This window comes from Camellia sinensis, chromosome 11 (genome assembly GCF_055761805.1).
Source record: "Camellia sinensis isolate YWXY chromosome 11, ASM5576180v1, whole genome shotgun sequence".
NCBI classification, from domain to species: Eukaryota; Viridiplantae; Streptophyta; class Magnoliopsida; order Ericales; family Theaceae; genus Camellia; species Camellia sinensis.
This window is the reverse complement of record NC_138971.1, coordinates 165,495,036-165,511,537: the sequence shown is the minus strand read 5'-3', so window position 1 is coordinate 165,511,537 and position 16,502 is coordinate 165,495,036. Positions and strand designations below refer to the sequence as shown.

The 16,502-nt window shown below is 33.7% G+C and overlaps 1 protein-coding gene across 2 annotated transcripts; it reads left to right on the top strand.

The window, feature by feature from the left end:
* Positions 1 to 8,188: 8,188 nt before the first annotated feature.
* On the top strand, positions 8,189 to 12,653 carry LOC114312037 (uncharacterized). Of its 2 annotated transcripts, XM_028258207.2 has the most exons (2): positions 8,189 to 10,780; positions 11,912 to 12,653. In XM_028258207.2, the coding sequence occupies exons 1-2, from the start codon at positions 8,509 to 8,511 to the stop codon at positions 11,953 to 11,955; spliced, it is 2,316 nt and encodes a 771-aa protein (XP_028114008.1). In that variant the 5' UTR covers positions 8,189 to 8,508; the 3' UTR covers positions 11,956 to 12,653. The 2 variants fall into 2 exon arrangements, with proteins under 2 accessions (XP_028114008.1, XP_028114009.1); XM_028258208.2 differs by lacking the exon at positions 11,912 to 12,653 and having other exon boundaries at positions 8,192 to 11,091.
* Positions 12,654 to 16,502: the final 3,849 nt, after the last annotated feature.

The window sequence follows — 16,502 nt, the reverse complement described above, 5'->3', positions numbered from 1 at the left end:
CACCCCTGAAAAAAATGTAACTATCTTCCCAATTATAAAAATTTTAACCCACTAAAATAACTAAAAACTAAAATAACATATTAAAATGTAGCAACTTCTCAAACACCCATTTAATCTATTTTATTTTTTGTATTTTTTTAGCTAAAAAGTTCTGGCCAAACAACCTATATTAGGGATTGCATATTTATATGGTTTAAAAATAATAATAGTTTTGAAATAAAAGAAACTAAATATTGATTGAGCACAAAACTACAATTTGATAATATCACCAAGCATTTTCTTCATGAATCTCCTTCTGGGTCATTCTCCTAGTCAAGAATTCACACTTCCCTTTTTGATAGATATATGAGAAGAAAAATAAGTGGGAGGCATTTTTTGGAGGATTCTCACAATTTTAAAGTGATTCTTATCACTTATGATATGTGGGCTATATTATGACTGGTGTAGATAATTTTAAAATTGTGAGGGTCCTTCCAAAAAGGATCTTTATTATTGTTGATAATAAAATAACAATGCTACAGACTTTCAAAAAATACAATTCTCACAACTCTACTCACCTGTGATTGGTCCAAGATGTTAGATAATGTCTTAATGGGACCACATAATTAAATGTGGTGTTATCATTTATAAGAAGCCTACAATTTAAGTGATTCAATTTAGTTAATAGGCTTAAGGGTATATGTGTTATGGACCTAATGTGTAGATACTAGTTGTATAATTTCTATTTCTATGAGGGGCAGAAATAGAAATTAAAACATATTGGCTAAAGTTGGTTTTCATTCCTTTTGAACTTCCACAACCTTTCAGTTTTGAAAACCAATAAATAGAAATTAAAACCAATAATGGTTAAAGTTGGTTTTCATTCCTTTTGAACTTCCACAACCTTTCAGTTTTGATAACCAATTACAACCTTTAAAAGGTTATGGTCCCTATTCCTTCCCAGGTGGAAATAAGAACACTGTCATTTTTTTTCTAAATCCTTTCAAGGAGAAACATAAGGCACCAAAGGGGAAAGGATTAGAAGGCAATAACATAAACAATAACAAAGAGTTCATTGATAATCACGCTTCCGTTTAACCGTTCATCAATGGATTCAGGTATGTCATTTTGTCTTGATTTCTTGATAATACACATGGTAAATGATCCAAAGTGTAAGGTTTATGTTCTGAAATTTATGTTTACAATTGGTATCAGAGCATGCATATCATGTGTCTTATCAGAATTGATATGTTTTATTCATTCTATTTAGTTTCCTGGAATCAGATTCTGAATTTTCTTATGGATGTAAATTATGTTTTTTCCTGTTTTGTTCTGTGAAAATGGCAATCTATTTTCTGGAATTGTAAAATGATTCGGTGGGCAGTTTTTTTTTTCTCTCAAATGGATGAACATCATGTATTTATATATATATAGATATATCTTGCGATTTGATCGGCTTAATTTTGAACATCATAAAAAAAAAAAAAAAAAAACTATTTGTTTTTGGACCCGTCAATTCTATTTATATATGTATATATAATTGGAATTGCTGCAGATTATATAACATATACGGGGTCACAAATTTAGAAATCTTTAAATTTAATGTAATTTCATACAACGTCTACAGAAATTTAATTTTCTAACACTCTCAATATAAGTCAATTCAAACAAGATGTCACAAAAGTGATCTCTCTTGTCTAGATTGTTTTATATGGAATGTTTTGAAGTTCATGTCTGTGTATCTCATGCGGGTATTTATCGGTCCAAAGACATGATTAAGACTTGGCAGAATTACACACACATTTTGTGGTGATAAACATGTGCCAATTGTCAAGAAAACCTAATGTGAATAATAAATCCATCAAAAGATATATTTGTTATTTGACATAACTTATTGTCAATGTTTGATCATTACAACAAGAATACCACTTACAGTTAATATCACTACCCAAAGGCTTGGTATTAATGTTGTGCTAGGTATCTTGAGATGTTGTCATTAAATTAATTTATTTAGAGATTATCTGTTTGGTAACTTAATGTGAACATGAGGTAATTGCAACATTTTTTGAGGATGTTGAGTTTGGGGGGAGAAATCCAGTTAGAGACATTGTTTTTGAGGAGGAAGCAGGAGTAATCCCACTTCCTACTACTACTTTTGACCAATCACAGGTTCCTATACCTGTCATTGCTCGAGAAGTAATTTCGGATCCTCAACCAGACAATGTTGTTCAAGATAATATAGTTCAAACCCCCATTCAAGATGAGGTAATTGTTCCTGAGGAACAAACTCTACAACCTCAACCTCAAGAATCTGTGCCATTAAGGCGATCCACCAGAGAAAGGAGATTTGCACTTTCAGATGATTATATTGTATATCTCCAGGAACATGAGGTAGAAAATGGAATGTCGAAAGATGATCCAATCAACTTTCGTCAAGCCATGGAAAGTTCCTAGTTGTAAAAGAAAGAGTGCAAAGTGGACAGATTTCCATAGAGCACATTGGGACAAACTCCATGATAGCGGATCCACTTACGAAGGGACTACCACCCAAGGTTTTTCATGAGCACACTGCTCAGATGGGTGTTGTTCTATTTGAGAACATTCTGGTTTAGTGGGAGTTTGTATTTATATTACTGCTTTATGTCAGCCTTGAGTTTTATCTATGTAATTAGATTAATTTCTGCAGAAATGAAATATTCAGTTTATTACGCTCTGTTACGTATTGTGAAGTATTGATCTCAATAAAGTTAAGTAGGACCAGTTGGAAATAGGCATGTATGGATCACATCACATGTAATTTCCATGCTACGCATCCATGATTGATCTATGTCATTTAGCTGTATTAGTATACGTGACCATTGGTGGGTCGAGTTACGATTGATGTAACGAAGACCGCTTTGATCCTATATTAATATAGTTAATGGACAAGATTGTTTGGATACCCTCAAGTTATGATAACAAATTTTTGAGCTCACTAAAGTTAAGCACATTTTTCAGGATACATATGTGGTCCAGTGGGAGATTGTTAGATAATGTCTCAATGGGACCACATAATTAAATGTGGTGTTATCATTTATAAGAAGCCTACAATTTAAGTGATTCAATTTAGTTAATAGGCTTAAGGGTATATGTGTTATGGACCTAATGTGTAGATACTAGTTGTATAATTTCTATTTCTATGAGGGGCTGAAATAGAAATTAAAACATATTGGTTAAAGTTGGTTTTCATTCCTTTTGAACTTCCACAACCTTTCAGTTTTGAAAACCAATAAATAGAAATTAAAACCAATAATGGTTAAAGTTGGTTTTCATTCATTTTGAACTTCCACAACCTTTCAGTTTTGATAACCAATTACAACCTTTAAAAGGTTATGGTCCCTATTCCTTCCCAGGTGGAAATAAGAACACTGCCATTTTTTCCTAAATCCTCTCAAGGAGAAACATAAGGCACCAAAGGGGAAAGGATTAGAAGGCAATAACATAATCAATAACAAAGAGTTCATTGATAATCACGCTTCCGTTTAACCGTTCATCAATGGATTCAGGTATGTCATTTTGTCTTGATTTCTTGATAATACACATGGTAAATGATCCAAAGTGTAAGGTTTATGTTCTGAAATTTATGTTTACACAAGAATGAAAGAATAAATAAATAAATAAAAACACATAATTGGTTCACATCATTTTGGGGTAATAAGAGTCCTCAACTTTGGAGGTCCCAAACATTTTTAATAAAAAAATTTGATAAAATGAAATTGATTACTTAAAATTGACTGAAATTTTGACCTACAAAATTCCCTGATTGAGAGATCAAGGGCTTAATTATTTGTTGTTGCAATTGTAAATTCATTTGGGTATATTATTATTAATTATGTTTCCCAGACAAATAAGGGATTGATTTGGTAATTAGAGCGCCTTTCTTCATTTTTTTTTAATTACAGTAGACGATTTATTTACAAATACGAAGAAAATTATATTATATTAAACTAAATAATTAATTATATAAAAAATATAATAAAATAAGAAATTATTTAGTAACCTTGGAACAAGTCTACGTGAAGTTTTAACTTGATTTTGATTGATCAATACAAAAAGATCTAATACTTTTTATTTAGCTTATGAGATACAACATAACAAGTGTATACATTGAATGGCATGAAATAGAATAATACTTGGTAGTTTGAAAATAATTGGCCCGAATTAATTCGAAATCCAAAACGATGTCGCTTTGGATTTTCTTTTTTTTTTTTTTCCTTTTTTTTCTTTTTTTCTTTCCATTCTTTTTCTTCCCTGAGACAAACAGAAGAAGGAGAGAAGAGGCGAGAAAGAGAGAGAGAGAGAGAGAGAGAGAGAGAGAGAGAGAGAGTGAGTGAATAAGGAGAAGAGATTGAGAGGAGAAAGAGAAGGTGAAAAGAAGAAGAAGAAAGAGATATATATATATAGATCTGTGTGTATACATATATTTGTATATACACATAGAGGAGGCGGTGATGGCGGCGCCGATAGATGGCTCTCTCTCTCTCTACTGGTGGGTGGCGCAGGTAGATGGTTCTCACTCTCTCTCTCCCCCTCTCTGCCGGTGGATGGCTCTCTCTCTCTCTCATATATATATATATATATATATATATATGTGTGTGTATAGATCTGTGTATACACACAGATGTTGATGATAATGATCTGGTGTTGATGATGATAATGATGATCTGGTGTTGATGTTGATGATGATAATGATGTATAGATCTCTCTCTCATATATATATATATATGTTTGTGTGTGTGTATGTATAGATCTGTGTATATACACAGATCTGGTGTTGATGATGTGGTGTTGATTTTATAATTTTTTTTTGTAATTGTTGGTTATTGTTGATGATGATGTGGTGTCGTTGACATTGATGCTCTCTCTCTCTCTCTCTCTCGATCCCCAACTCCCTCTTCTCTCTTCTTCATCTCCATCTTCATCTTCGTGTGATAACCCTCACCTCTGATTAGTGTTAAACTGTGTTTAAGCATGATAAATACTTGATTAGGATGAAATCCTAATTTGTTTGAGTGAGTGTGTTGCTTAGCATGCATTTTTATCTGTTTGTCATTGAAAGATATGTTCATGTTTTTATTTCAAATTGTGAATTGAAAGCCTTATCGGCGACCAAATCAGTAATTGATTAGTGTTGTATGCTAATTAGGATTTATTGGATTTTATGCTGGGTTTCATTAAAATTCAATTTGGAATGATTAAATTAGATTAAATAATGTTGAACTAATTGAACCTAGGTAATTACATTATTGCCATTGAGTGGTTTAATTCAAGGCCACTACTTCTCTCATCCTTACATTTGTTTAGCATCATTCTTCACTTCACCTTCAAGACCAAACGAGAGAGAGAGAGAGAGAGAGAGAGAGAGAGAGAGAGAGAATTGGGAGAGAAATTGAGTTCATCAAGGAGTCTTGCTTGAGACTTAGAAGAAATTGAAGGAGAATTGCATATTAGGCTTCTACATTGGGAATTCAAGACCTAAGGTAGGAAATTTATCCTCATAATTGTGAATTTAAGTTGTTTCATGCATGATTCATGGTAAATTAGTGATTGAGAGTCAAGTTATAGCCTAAAGAGTTGATTTGAGAGGCAATGTGTGCATGCATGTCCATATCATTGAGAATTGAGATCAATTACACGAGACTACATACTTGCATGCTCATATTTTTTGTTGTAGTCCATGAATTCACCATGTGTTTGTGCTCAATCTTGCATTTGATCATGTTTTGGAGCATTGGAGTTCATAAGAACCCATGCATGTTGTGTTCTTGCATTGTTCTTCAAGTTTCTTTGAAATTGGTGTTCAATTGTCACACCTTTGGGCTTGATTTTATAAAATGATCTTTGAAACATGTTGTACTATGGGTTTCTAAGTATTTTTCAGAAAATTAGCCCAGAAAAATCGAATTTGAAGCTTTAGAAGTTGAGTTTTGTGCTTGAGGATTAACCTGAAAATTCTAGATTTTGGATCCACGCTCGAGTGGAGGACTTTACGCTCGAGCGTGCACTCTGAGTACATGCACTTCCGCTCGAACGTAAAAAGTCACGCTCGAGTGTGAAATGCATATGCCCAGAAGTTCATGTGTTTTGCAGTCCGCGCGAGTGAGAGAATTCATGCTCGAGCAAGGGTCTGAGTCTCACGCTCGAGCGGAGGTCGAGCGTCCGTCAAGCGTGAATATCATGCAACTAGTACTTTTTATGAGTTTGCAGCCCGCTCAAGCGAAGGAAATCACGCTCGAGCGGAGCTTCATTGTCTGCATGTCCGCTCGAGCGTAGAAAGCCATGCTCGAGCGTGGACCCCTATTTCAGCAAATTTTGAAAAGTATTTTAAAGTGCATCTTTGCATCCTCATTCCATCCTAGGCATTCCTACGCCATGTTTAAGGCATCTTAATGAGGATATTGATGTAGAACCACACCAAGTCAAGTTAAGGGGCTAGGTTATTAATCCCAAGTGTGTAACTTAGTGTGTGCTCATTCTGCAACTGTGTAGGGTTGGCACCCGAGGACGCTGACTAGCCTGTCTATAGCCCAGTAATTTGCGAGTAACAATGTTGTAAAGCTATGTTCAATTACAATTATTTTCTGAATGATTAACTGTACTGCTTTATGAAATGATATTATTTACTGAATGAATGTTTGTCCTATTTTACGAACTGTACTCGTGGCATCCATAGCAATTGACTGTTACTGCTACTACTATTGTTACAGAGATCTCTGTCTGTTCCAATTTTTGGAACTACTGTTCACTGTTTGATAGCCATCAACTGACTGTTCGATCTTCTAAGACCTATTGTTTACTTACTGTTCTGCTATGTGATGTACCACATATGACCGCTATGGTTTCTAAATGACTGTATGGCATGTAGTATGAGCCACTGATTGAATAACTGTTATACAGACACAATTGACTGTTTTAACTACTGAAAGGACATTCATTCTTAACCTATTTACATAGTTGTTATTCACTGGGCTTTAACTCACTGTTTATATTTATATGTAAGTGTCCACGCATCGGACCGAAGCTAGGAGCGTCAAGCTAAGCTCCCGTTTTGTCAAGCCAACCATTGTGCCTCACTTCGAGGTTCCAAGTCTGTTCAAGCTCAGGCTGTTTTGGGGTGTTGTAGATTTCCCCTTTTGTCTTTGTGTTGTATCGACTAAATAAGTCTACTGTACAGTTATGGTGAAGGGAGTTGGTCCCCAACCTGGACGTTTGTGTATATGATGTATGTATATATGTTTTGGTTATGAATGTGGTTTTGTTCATAAAAGTCTTTTTGCATAGCTCATTGATCATCTTTTATTTACTGTTTGGCTTCCTTACTCTATATTGCTGTCATTACTGTCAAGCAGGCCTTTGGTAATCACGGATTACTAGCCGGTTACAATGCTGAACCCCTAGGGCGCGGGTTTGGGTCGTGACACTTCGCCTCTGTTTCAGAGAGAGAAAAAAATAAAAAATTTCAAAACAAAGTCGTTTTGAAAAATTGAACCATTCGAGCGAGCCTTATTCGAGTTACGTAGCAGAACTGTTTTTTTAAATTAAAATTTGATAATTATAAAGTAAAAGATAAAAGTATTTTTATCTCAATTTTTATATAATAAGTTTTTTTTTAAATTTATTTAAGCTATTTCTACCTAATAAACTATAAGTAAAACTATATTAAACAATCTGACATAAATTTTCAAGTCAAAATAAATTATAATAACCTCAAAAAATTATAACAAGCAGTTCCATAATCCTAACTAACACCAACGCTAAGAGTTCGTTTGTGAAGTGCGATGGTTTTTTGAATTTTTTGATTTTTTTGGCTATTTTAACATGGTCTAAAAAAATTTCGTTTGAGATAAGTTTTTTATTTTTTTACTTTTTATAAGAGAAAAAATGTAATGATTATGAGTTAAATGTGACATTTATCTTATTAAATTTAAAAATTTATTTTATTTTTTTATAACTAAAATAATTCAAAACTCAATCCAAATGAAATCAAACCAACCCAAGTTGCCAAACGAAGGTTAAGAAAAAGTCCATAATAAAAAAAATAAAATAAACAATCTTTATTTTACTTCCCAAAATGACTGTTAATGTAAATTATGTTTGCCACGCGCAGTCAACCTGCGCGTGACATTTACACTTCTGCAAGAAACATCACACAATTCAAACCCTCTCTCTCCTCTGTTTTTTTTCTATCTAAAACTCTCTCTCTCTCTCTCTCGTTCTTCACCCTTGCTCACCTATTCATCTTCTCTCTCTGTCTCTCTCTCTCTCTCTCGACTTGTTTTTTTAACGAATTTGGACAACAACCAACCACTACAACTACCATCACAACCCCAAACCACCAGATCGCCGGACTCCGGCATGACCCCCCGGCGGAGCTTCAAGCTCCGGCCACCTCCTCCGCCGCCGAACTAACCGCATAATTATCTTCACAACCCTCAAAAAACATTACTACGCAGTTCACTCATTGCTTGATTATTTGTTATTGTTGCAACAATGGCGGCAACAAACACCGCCACCCAACCGGTTACTCCGCCGCCGTCTACGGCGGCGCTCTCGACCGACGAGCTGGCCGCGAAGGCAGTGAACAAGAGGTACGAAGGGTTAGTGATGGTACGAAATAAAGCGATTAAAGGGAAAGGAGCTTGGTACTGGGCACACCTCGAACCCATACTTGCTCACAATTCCGATACTGGTTTACCCAAATCAGTCAAACTCCGATGCTCTCTCTGCGACGCCCTTTTCTCTGCTTCAAACCCATCAAGAACAGCTTCAGAGCATCTCAAGCGAGGCACTTGCCCCAATTTCAATTCTCTCCCAAAACCCATTTCTTCAATCTCTCCTTCTTCGATGCCCAGTCTCACTTCTCCTTCGTCTTCTCAAAACCACCGCAAACGCCCCTCTTCCGGCGGCCGCGGCGGCGGTGGTTCTTCTTCTTACCAGGCTCAACCGCTAGCTATTGTTGATCCGTCAAGGTTTTCAGTGGAAGCGGTGTCGGTGGCTAGTTTTGCCGGCGGAGGCGGCGGCGCTTTGTATGGTCAGCAGCAGCATTTGATGTTGTCAGGTGGGAAAGAAGATTTGGGGGCTTTAGCTATGTTGGAAGATAGTGTGAAGAAGCTAAAGAGTCCCAAATCATCACCTGGTCCGATTCTAAGCAAGACCCAGATTGATTCAGCTCTTGATTATCTAGCTGAATGGCTCTATGAATCTTGTGGGTCAGTCTCATTTTCGAGTCTCGAGCATCCAAAATTCAAAGCTTTTCTTAACCAGGTCGGATTGCCGGCTGTTTCGCCTAAAGAGTTCGCCGGAGCTAGACTCGATGCTAAATACGAGGAAGCGAAAGCAGAGTCCGAAGTAAGAATTCGAGATGCTATGTTTTTTCAAATCTCATCGGATGGTTGGAAATCAAAAAACTACGGACTTGGTGGGGAAGAGAATTTAGTGAATTTGGCTGTGAATCTTCCCAATGGGACTAGTGTTTTTCGGAGAGCCATTTTCACTTCTGGGTCTGTGCCTTCTATGTATGCAGAGGAGGTTTTATGGGACACAATCAGAGATATTTGTGGGAATGTTGTGAATCAATGTGTTGGTATAGTTGCTGACAAGTTTAAGGCTAAAGCATTGAAGAGCTTAGAAGCTCAACATCATTGGATGATCAATCTTCCTTGTCAGTTTCAAGGATTCAATAGTTTGATTAAGGATTTTACTAAGGAGCTTCCATTGTTCAACAATGTGACTGAGAATTGCTTAAAACTCGCGAATTTCGTCAACAACAAGTCTCAAATTCGAAACGCTTTTCATAAGTATCAGTTGCAGGAGTATGGGCAAGCTGGGTTGTTGAGAGTACCATTGCGCGATTACGACAAATCAAATTTTGGACCTTTGCATACTATGGTTGAGGACATACGAAGCTCGGCTCGGGCCCTTCAGTTAGTTTTACTCGATGAATCTTATAAGATTGTGTCAATGGAGGATCAAATTGGGAGGGAGATTGGGGTTATGATGACGGATCCCCATTTTTGGAACGAATTAGAGGCGGTGCACTCACTGGTTAAACTGATCAAACAAATGGCTCAAGAAATCGAAACAGAAAAGCCACTGGTTGGGCAATGCATTCCTCTCTGGGACGATGTAAGAGCAAAAGCAAAGGATTGGTGTTCTAGATTCCACATTGCCGAAGGACCTGTTGAGAAAGTGATTGATAGGCGGTTTAGGAAGAATTATCACCCGGCTTGGGCTGCAGCATTTATACTCGATCCGCTCTATCTAATTAGGGACACCAGTGGGAAGTACTTGCCTCCTTTCAAATGCTTGACGCCCGAGCAAGAAAAAGATGTTGACAAGCTCATAACCCGGCTTGTGTCAAGAGAAGAGGCTCATATCGCTCTAATGGAGCTTATGAAATGGAGGACAGAAGGACTTGACCCAGTATATGCACAAGCTGTGCAGTTGAGACAGAGAGACCCCATTACAGGAAAGATGAGAATTGCCAATCCACAGAGCAGTAGGCTTGTTTGGGAGACTTACCTTACCCAATTCAAGTCATTAGGGAAAGTCGCTGTGAGGCTCATCTTCCTACATGCTACTTCTTGTGGGTTTAAGTTCAATTGGCCTTTCTTGAGATTGGTTAGTACCTCCCATGGGCAGTCTAGGTTAGGCGTCGATAGGGCTCAGAAATTGGTATTTATTGCTGCTCATTCAAAGCTTGAGAGGCGGGGCGTTTCTAATGATGAAGAAAAGGATGCAGAGGTTTTCGACTTGGCAAACGGTGAGGATGATGTATTGCATGAGGTTTTTTGTTCGGTGTAGCATTTTTTTTTTCTTGTTTGAAATGTTAGATTTGTAGGATAAATTGAATTCTTTTTACTACTTTTGCTTTGTATTGATCTACTTGATCTTTGTAGAATGTAGATTTTGGGGCCTCACTCCCATTCAAGCATGATTTATTGGATTTACAGAGAAGAAACTGTTATGTTTTGTGAAGATAGAGAATGCTGCATAAACATGATCTATAATTTTTATTCCTCAAGTAATTTGGGATGAATAATATTTATGAAGAGGAAGGTTTTCATTTTTCTATGTTCAAAATTTCTATCATGGAATGACATTCCTATCATGAAGTTTGTACAATTATCAGTTATGCATAACTGATTTTGTTCTTCTGCGGTTTTTTCAAGTATTTCACCATGAAAATTGATGGTGCAATTTGTTGGTGACCCATGGCATTTCTCCATGATTAGTTACCCATTTCATAAGGTTTTAGCTTTCCATCATCATAAATTCACCCTAGTTCATTCCAAGTCCTATTTAATTTGCAAGTCCAAATTGTGACAAGGCCCCCAGTTGAGTTCAAGATTTTACTTTGACGCAGATCCTTTGTCCGACTATCACATGTTTCTCGCTTAGAAGCTTAATAGACCCCTCCTTATGCCATCATCGTATACATTTTTTGTATGCCTCTGTCAATTAATCACTTCCAATGCAGAATGATTGGTGATCTTTGCCTATAACACTCCAATATCTGTCATTTTTTGGTTTGAAATTTATTTATTTTTTGTATGAAAACTTATGCACTATATGTTGCTCCTATATCTGTTTGTATGTAGGAGGCCTCATTCATTTCCAGTTAATTTGTGATGGAGTTTCAAGTCTAGATTTGGTACTCGAAATCAGCACTAGGACTATGAACCTTACTAAATATGTCTAGTTAGAATTTGAGTTCAATTTTGGATGGAATTCAGGTTGTACCCAGACATTCTTAGATTTTATCCTTTTTGTCGAATGCTTAAAGTATCAGAACCGGGCATTAGAGAGAAAATTATAGTTGTGTCATTTGATGGCTTTGTTATTTTTTCTACTAGAGCTGAAATATCGTGCTATTTTTCTTTTTTCATGACAGAAGCATTCGACAAAAATATTGTTAGACATGAGAGGCCACCATAAGAATGCTCGGATGGCAATAAAAATCATTAGATCAAGATTGAAGAGGATTTTTGCAGAAAGGGTCCAAGAAACGACTCTCGTTTTGGAATTTTTTTTATGTAAAGTTTCATTTGGAAACAGAACAGGCCAGACGTTGTTGCTTGAACTGGTTGGGTGGGATAGCGAGCCAAAAACCTGGGAAGGACTAGCCTTTGTAGCTGGAGGAGCATTAGTGGAGGAGTAACCCCACCACCACCATGAAAGGAGTGGAAGTCTTTTTCAAAGCTTTGGTTGTTATGGAGAGAGGATAAAAAAGAGCCCTTTAAGTGAAATCATCTTTTTGAGGGGTAACTTCTCTTTAAAACATTCCAAAGATGGTGATGTTGTTGCAGAGTCATCGGATTATGCTCTCTCTCTCTCTCTCCCCATGATTGCGAAAAAAGTGATGTTAAGAGGACCCAAAGTAGACGAAGACTGTCGGCATGAACACAGAAGATGCTTTGATTGTCGATGATAGTGATTTGGCAACTAAGTTGAGCTGAGACTTTGAAGCAGCTTATAGAGTGTAGCGAAGCTCATTGTTTTTATTTGATTTTGATTTTTAATTTTTCACTGTCAAAATATGTTCATGTGCTGTGAATTACTATTTTTCCATTTATTGTGTATATGATTTTTGAAGGGGAAAAAAAAAGTGTAAATACATCTATCCTTCATCTGTATAGTCCTCCTGTACGAATATCATTCAAAGAACCTTTTTTTTTTTTTTTGGTGGGAGAAAGCATTCAAATTTATCACTTAAAAAAGATCTTAGTCATTGGCCTATTGCAAAGTGAAGATCAAATGATTTTTTTTAATCTTTGAATTAAGGCTCAATTATCTACTGAAATTATCTACTAGGTCAGGGTTTACTCGAATGTGATTTGGTGACAAGGAGGACATCGGCAATGCTCAAGGTAAGACTCTTGTCCATTAATTTTAGGTTACCAAGTTCTTACCACCGATGGCTCAAATCTATCTTGAGTGTCTAAACATTTCATATATAACATTCTCGTATTGTCAAACCCGTCTAAGCCTCTCTTATCTATGATAAATAAGAAGTTCTTGAGATGATAAGATCTTTTGTAATGATGTTTATACAATGATTTGTGTGTTTTTTTTATCATAATAACACACGTTAACAAAGTAATAATTCAATTGTTCGGACTTTAATTAAAATAAAAAATGACATTAAAATATGATGCATTTTTTTTAAAAATCACTCTAAAATGAAGTTGTTTGTTTCAACTTTAAATATAGATTATTTAATTATCACGGCAAAATCATTACAGAGATATCATACCAAAAAAATCCTAATCCTCTTCCAATAATAATCAAAAAAAAATATATATTACGTAATTATCGTTCTTCTATATTTTTTCCCTCTTTAAAAAACACATAGGAGCGATAATGCATATAGATATATATATATATACAACTATTTAAAAGGAAAAAAATGAATCATTAAGAGTCATTATGGTAATCATGAGCTTAATTACTCCAAGTAAAGCCAATCTTCATCATAGAAATAAAAATTAAAAAAAAATAAAAAAAAAAGTCTTTCTTCCATTTATGGAAACCCATGACTCTTCATTTTGCACATATTTTTGGCAAAGACAAATAAGATTTTTGATCAACAAAACTACACTCCATTTCCTCTCATCATTCTCAGACCTCTTCAAGCATTTTGAATTTTGTTCTCTCTCTCTCCTCTATCTCTTGAGTGATGATGGATGGATTTCAGATTCACCCACCCACCTTCACTAACTGTGTAAAAAAAGTCAAAATTGAAAATAAAAATTGTCCTTTACTTACTTTTTAGGTGAGTGAGTGAGGAAGTGAGTAAAAAAATAGAAAGTGATTGGAGTATGGTATTATGGTATACCTTTGGGGGGGTCCTTTAATTACTCATTTAGTGGAGAGACAAATTATTGTCGGCAAGGCTTTTAATTACACTGTTTTTACATATACATAAAGGCCTAGTAACGCTGACTACTCACCAACTCAAGAGAAAATTGTACACCTTGTTTAATTCAACTAACTTTTAATTTTTTTTCTATTTTTTGTAATTTTTTTTTTAAAATTTTAGTGACTTTTTCATAGTATAGTTTTTTTAATACTCCTAATTTGGATGAACTTAAAAATATATATTTGTGAAAAATCTCAAAAAAAATCACAAAAGATTAAAAAAGAAAAAGAAAAAGAAATGTATTGTTTACCATATAATTCTGCAAGTAGGATTTCAGCCATTGATTTGTATGGTTTCACATGATACTCACACTAATTAATAATTAAGATATCACACAGAATAATTTTCACTACATCCGTGTTTTTAATATAAAGGGTGTATAATGATTATTGTAGGACATACAATTTTCCCTTTATACAAGAATCTTTTCCCTCCCAATGCTCATTTTAATTTTAACTTTCTTTTTTTTTTTTTTTTGGGTGTCTCTTTTACAGTCTCTTCTCTTTCTCTATCCTTTGAATTTGTTTGTAATTTATCCACATATGCATATTGATATTGATTTTGTTGTTATTAAATTAAAGGTGAAATTCAGAGAAGGTTAAGGATGGCAATATGCCAAAAAGTAAAGTTGTCAAGACATTATGGCTTTGTTTGGTTTTATTTTCATAATCTGTTTTTAATTTTTTTTTTTCAAAAAACTAAAATTAGTTTAGTAAAACAAATGAAAAAAAAAAAAAAAAACACCTACATCTTTATATAGTTCTATTCTTTAGGAAGGAATAAATAATTTTTTTTAAATTTAAAAATATATTTTTTCAAAAAATTTTAAAAAATCAAACCAAACAATGACCTATGATTTTATGAATGCAAATCAAATGGGATCAAAGAGGTACAAGTGTTAAGAGGTATAACATATAACAAAAAATGTGTATTTAATCAATGCAAAATTAGTGAAACATTCCTCTCTAACTTTGTGTAGTAGGAGAATTTCAAGATTTTTTTTTTTGTTAGGTAAGGTCTCTCGATAAAAATTTTCTGTGATCATATCAGAAAAATTTTGAAATTTTTTTGTAAAAATTGAAATTTCTCTGTGTTTGAACCGAAATTTCTTTGAGTCGAATTTTCTTTATGAAAATGTTGAGAAACCTTAACTGCTATAAAAATATTGTATATCTTTATCTTATAAAATTTTAATATCAAGAATTTTTTTAAAAAAAATTCTCCTATAATCAACTATATTTGAGTGAAATTTATCATGTCACATAACTTATGACATAGGAGGCGATTTTTCTTTTCTTTTTTTTCTTTTTTTTTTTAATTTGATGAATAAGAGGTGGAGAGTTTAACGGAAGAAAACAATAGGAGTTGATTTTTCTTTTTGTGAATTTATATGTCAAGTTATAAAAAAAATAAATTTAAAATTTAAAATATGACACCTTAATAATGTAAAATTTGGAAATAAGTTTCCTTTTCATTAGATTATATTATAACTATTTCATTAATTATATTTGTATTTAATTTTATACTTAAAATTTATTAATTTAAATACAAATATTATTTAATGAAAAAATCAACCATATCCGATCATCCATTTAAGTTTTTATAAATATATTTTAATCGCATACTATAAATTTTAAATCATTAAAACAAATTTGAAATAGACCCAAAACAGCTATTCCAATTCTAATAAATTTAATAGTTGCCAAATTATATTTGGATGAGTTCAAGTTTTGTCTTAAGCCTAGTTTATCAATAGATTAAAATAATTAAAAAATTATTATAAATTTTTACATTATTCTTTTTATTGTTTTACATTTTTTTAAATAAAATTAAAATAAGAATCTTTTTTAATCTTAATTAAAAAATTAACTAAGATTAATTAAAATAATCCAACTCTCGAAGCGTTAGCAGCCGGGTATATAGTTATATTTTGCCGTGGCAAGATCACTTTTGTCAATGTCATAGAAACAGAAGCTTGTTTGGACTTTGTTTGGACAAATGATTTTGTTTTTCTTTTTGAGTCAAATGTCCGTACATATGATGCTGTTGTATGACGTCACTGGGCTCTGTTTCCTCCTTTGCCAGCTGCCCTGCATTCCCAAATTTTTATTTTTTTTTTGAAATTACATAGAATTATTTATTCAGAATTTATGTAAAAATAAAACTAATCATTTAAATTCATTTTATTTATATGCCTTACATTTTATTAATATGATTTTCATTGCACATATTCATTTTGAATAAATTCGGAACCCTAATTCTAAGACCCTAGCTTTTTTTGTTAATATAAACTGCTATAATTTTTATTTTTATTTAGTAAAAATTTGTATTAGACAATTTACTGTTATTAATTCTTACAAGTAATAAAAATAATATAAAAAATATTTTTAAAAAATAATTATACTAAAGCTAGGAAAGAACATATTGAATTACTTTTGCCAATAGTCAATAGACAAAAACAATTATTCATTTACTGTGTGTTATGATTTTTTTTTTTTTTTGATATTAACAGTACTATGTATTTTACATAATACTTTTTTATTTATAAAAATATTACATAATT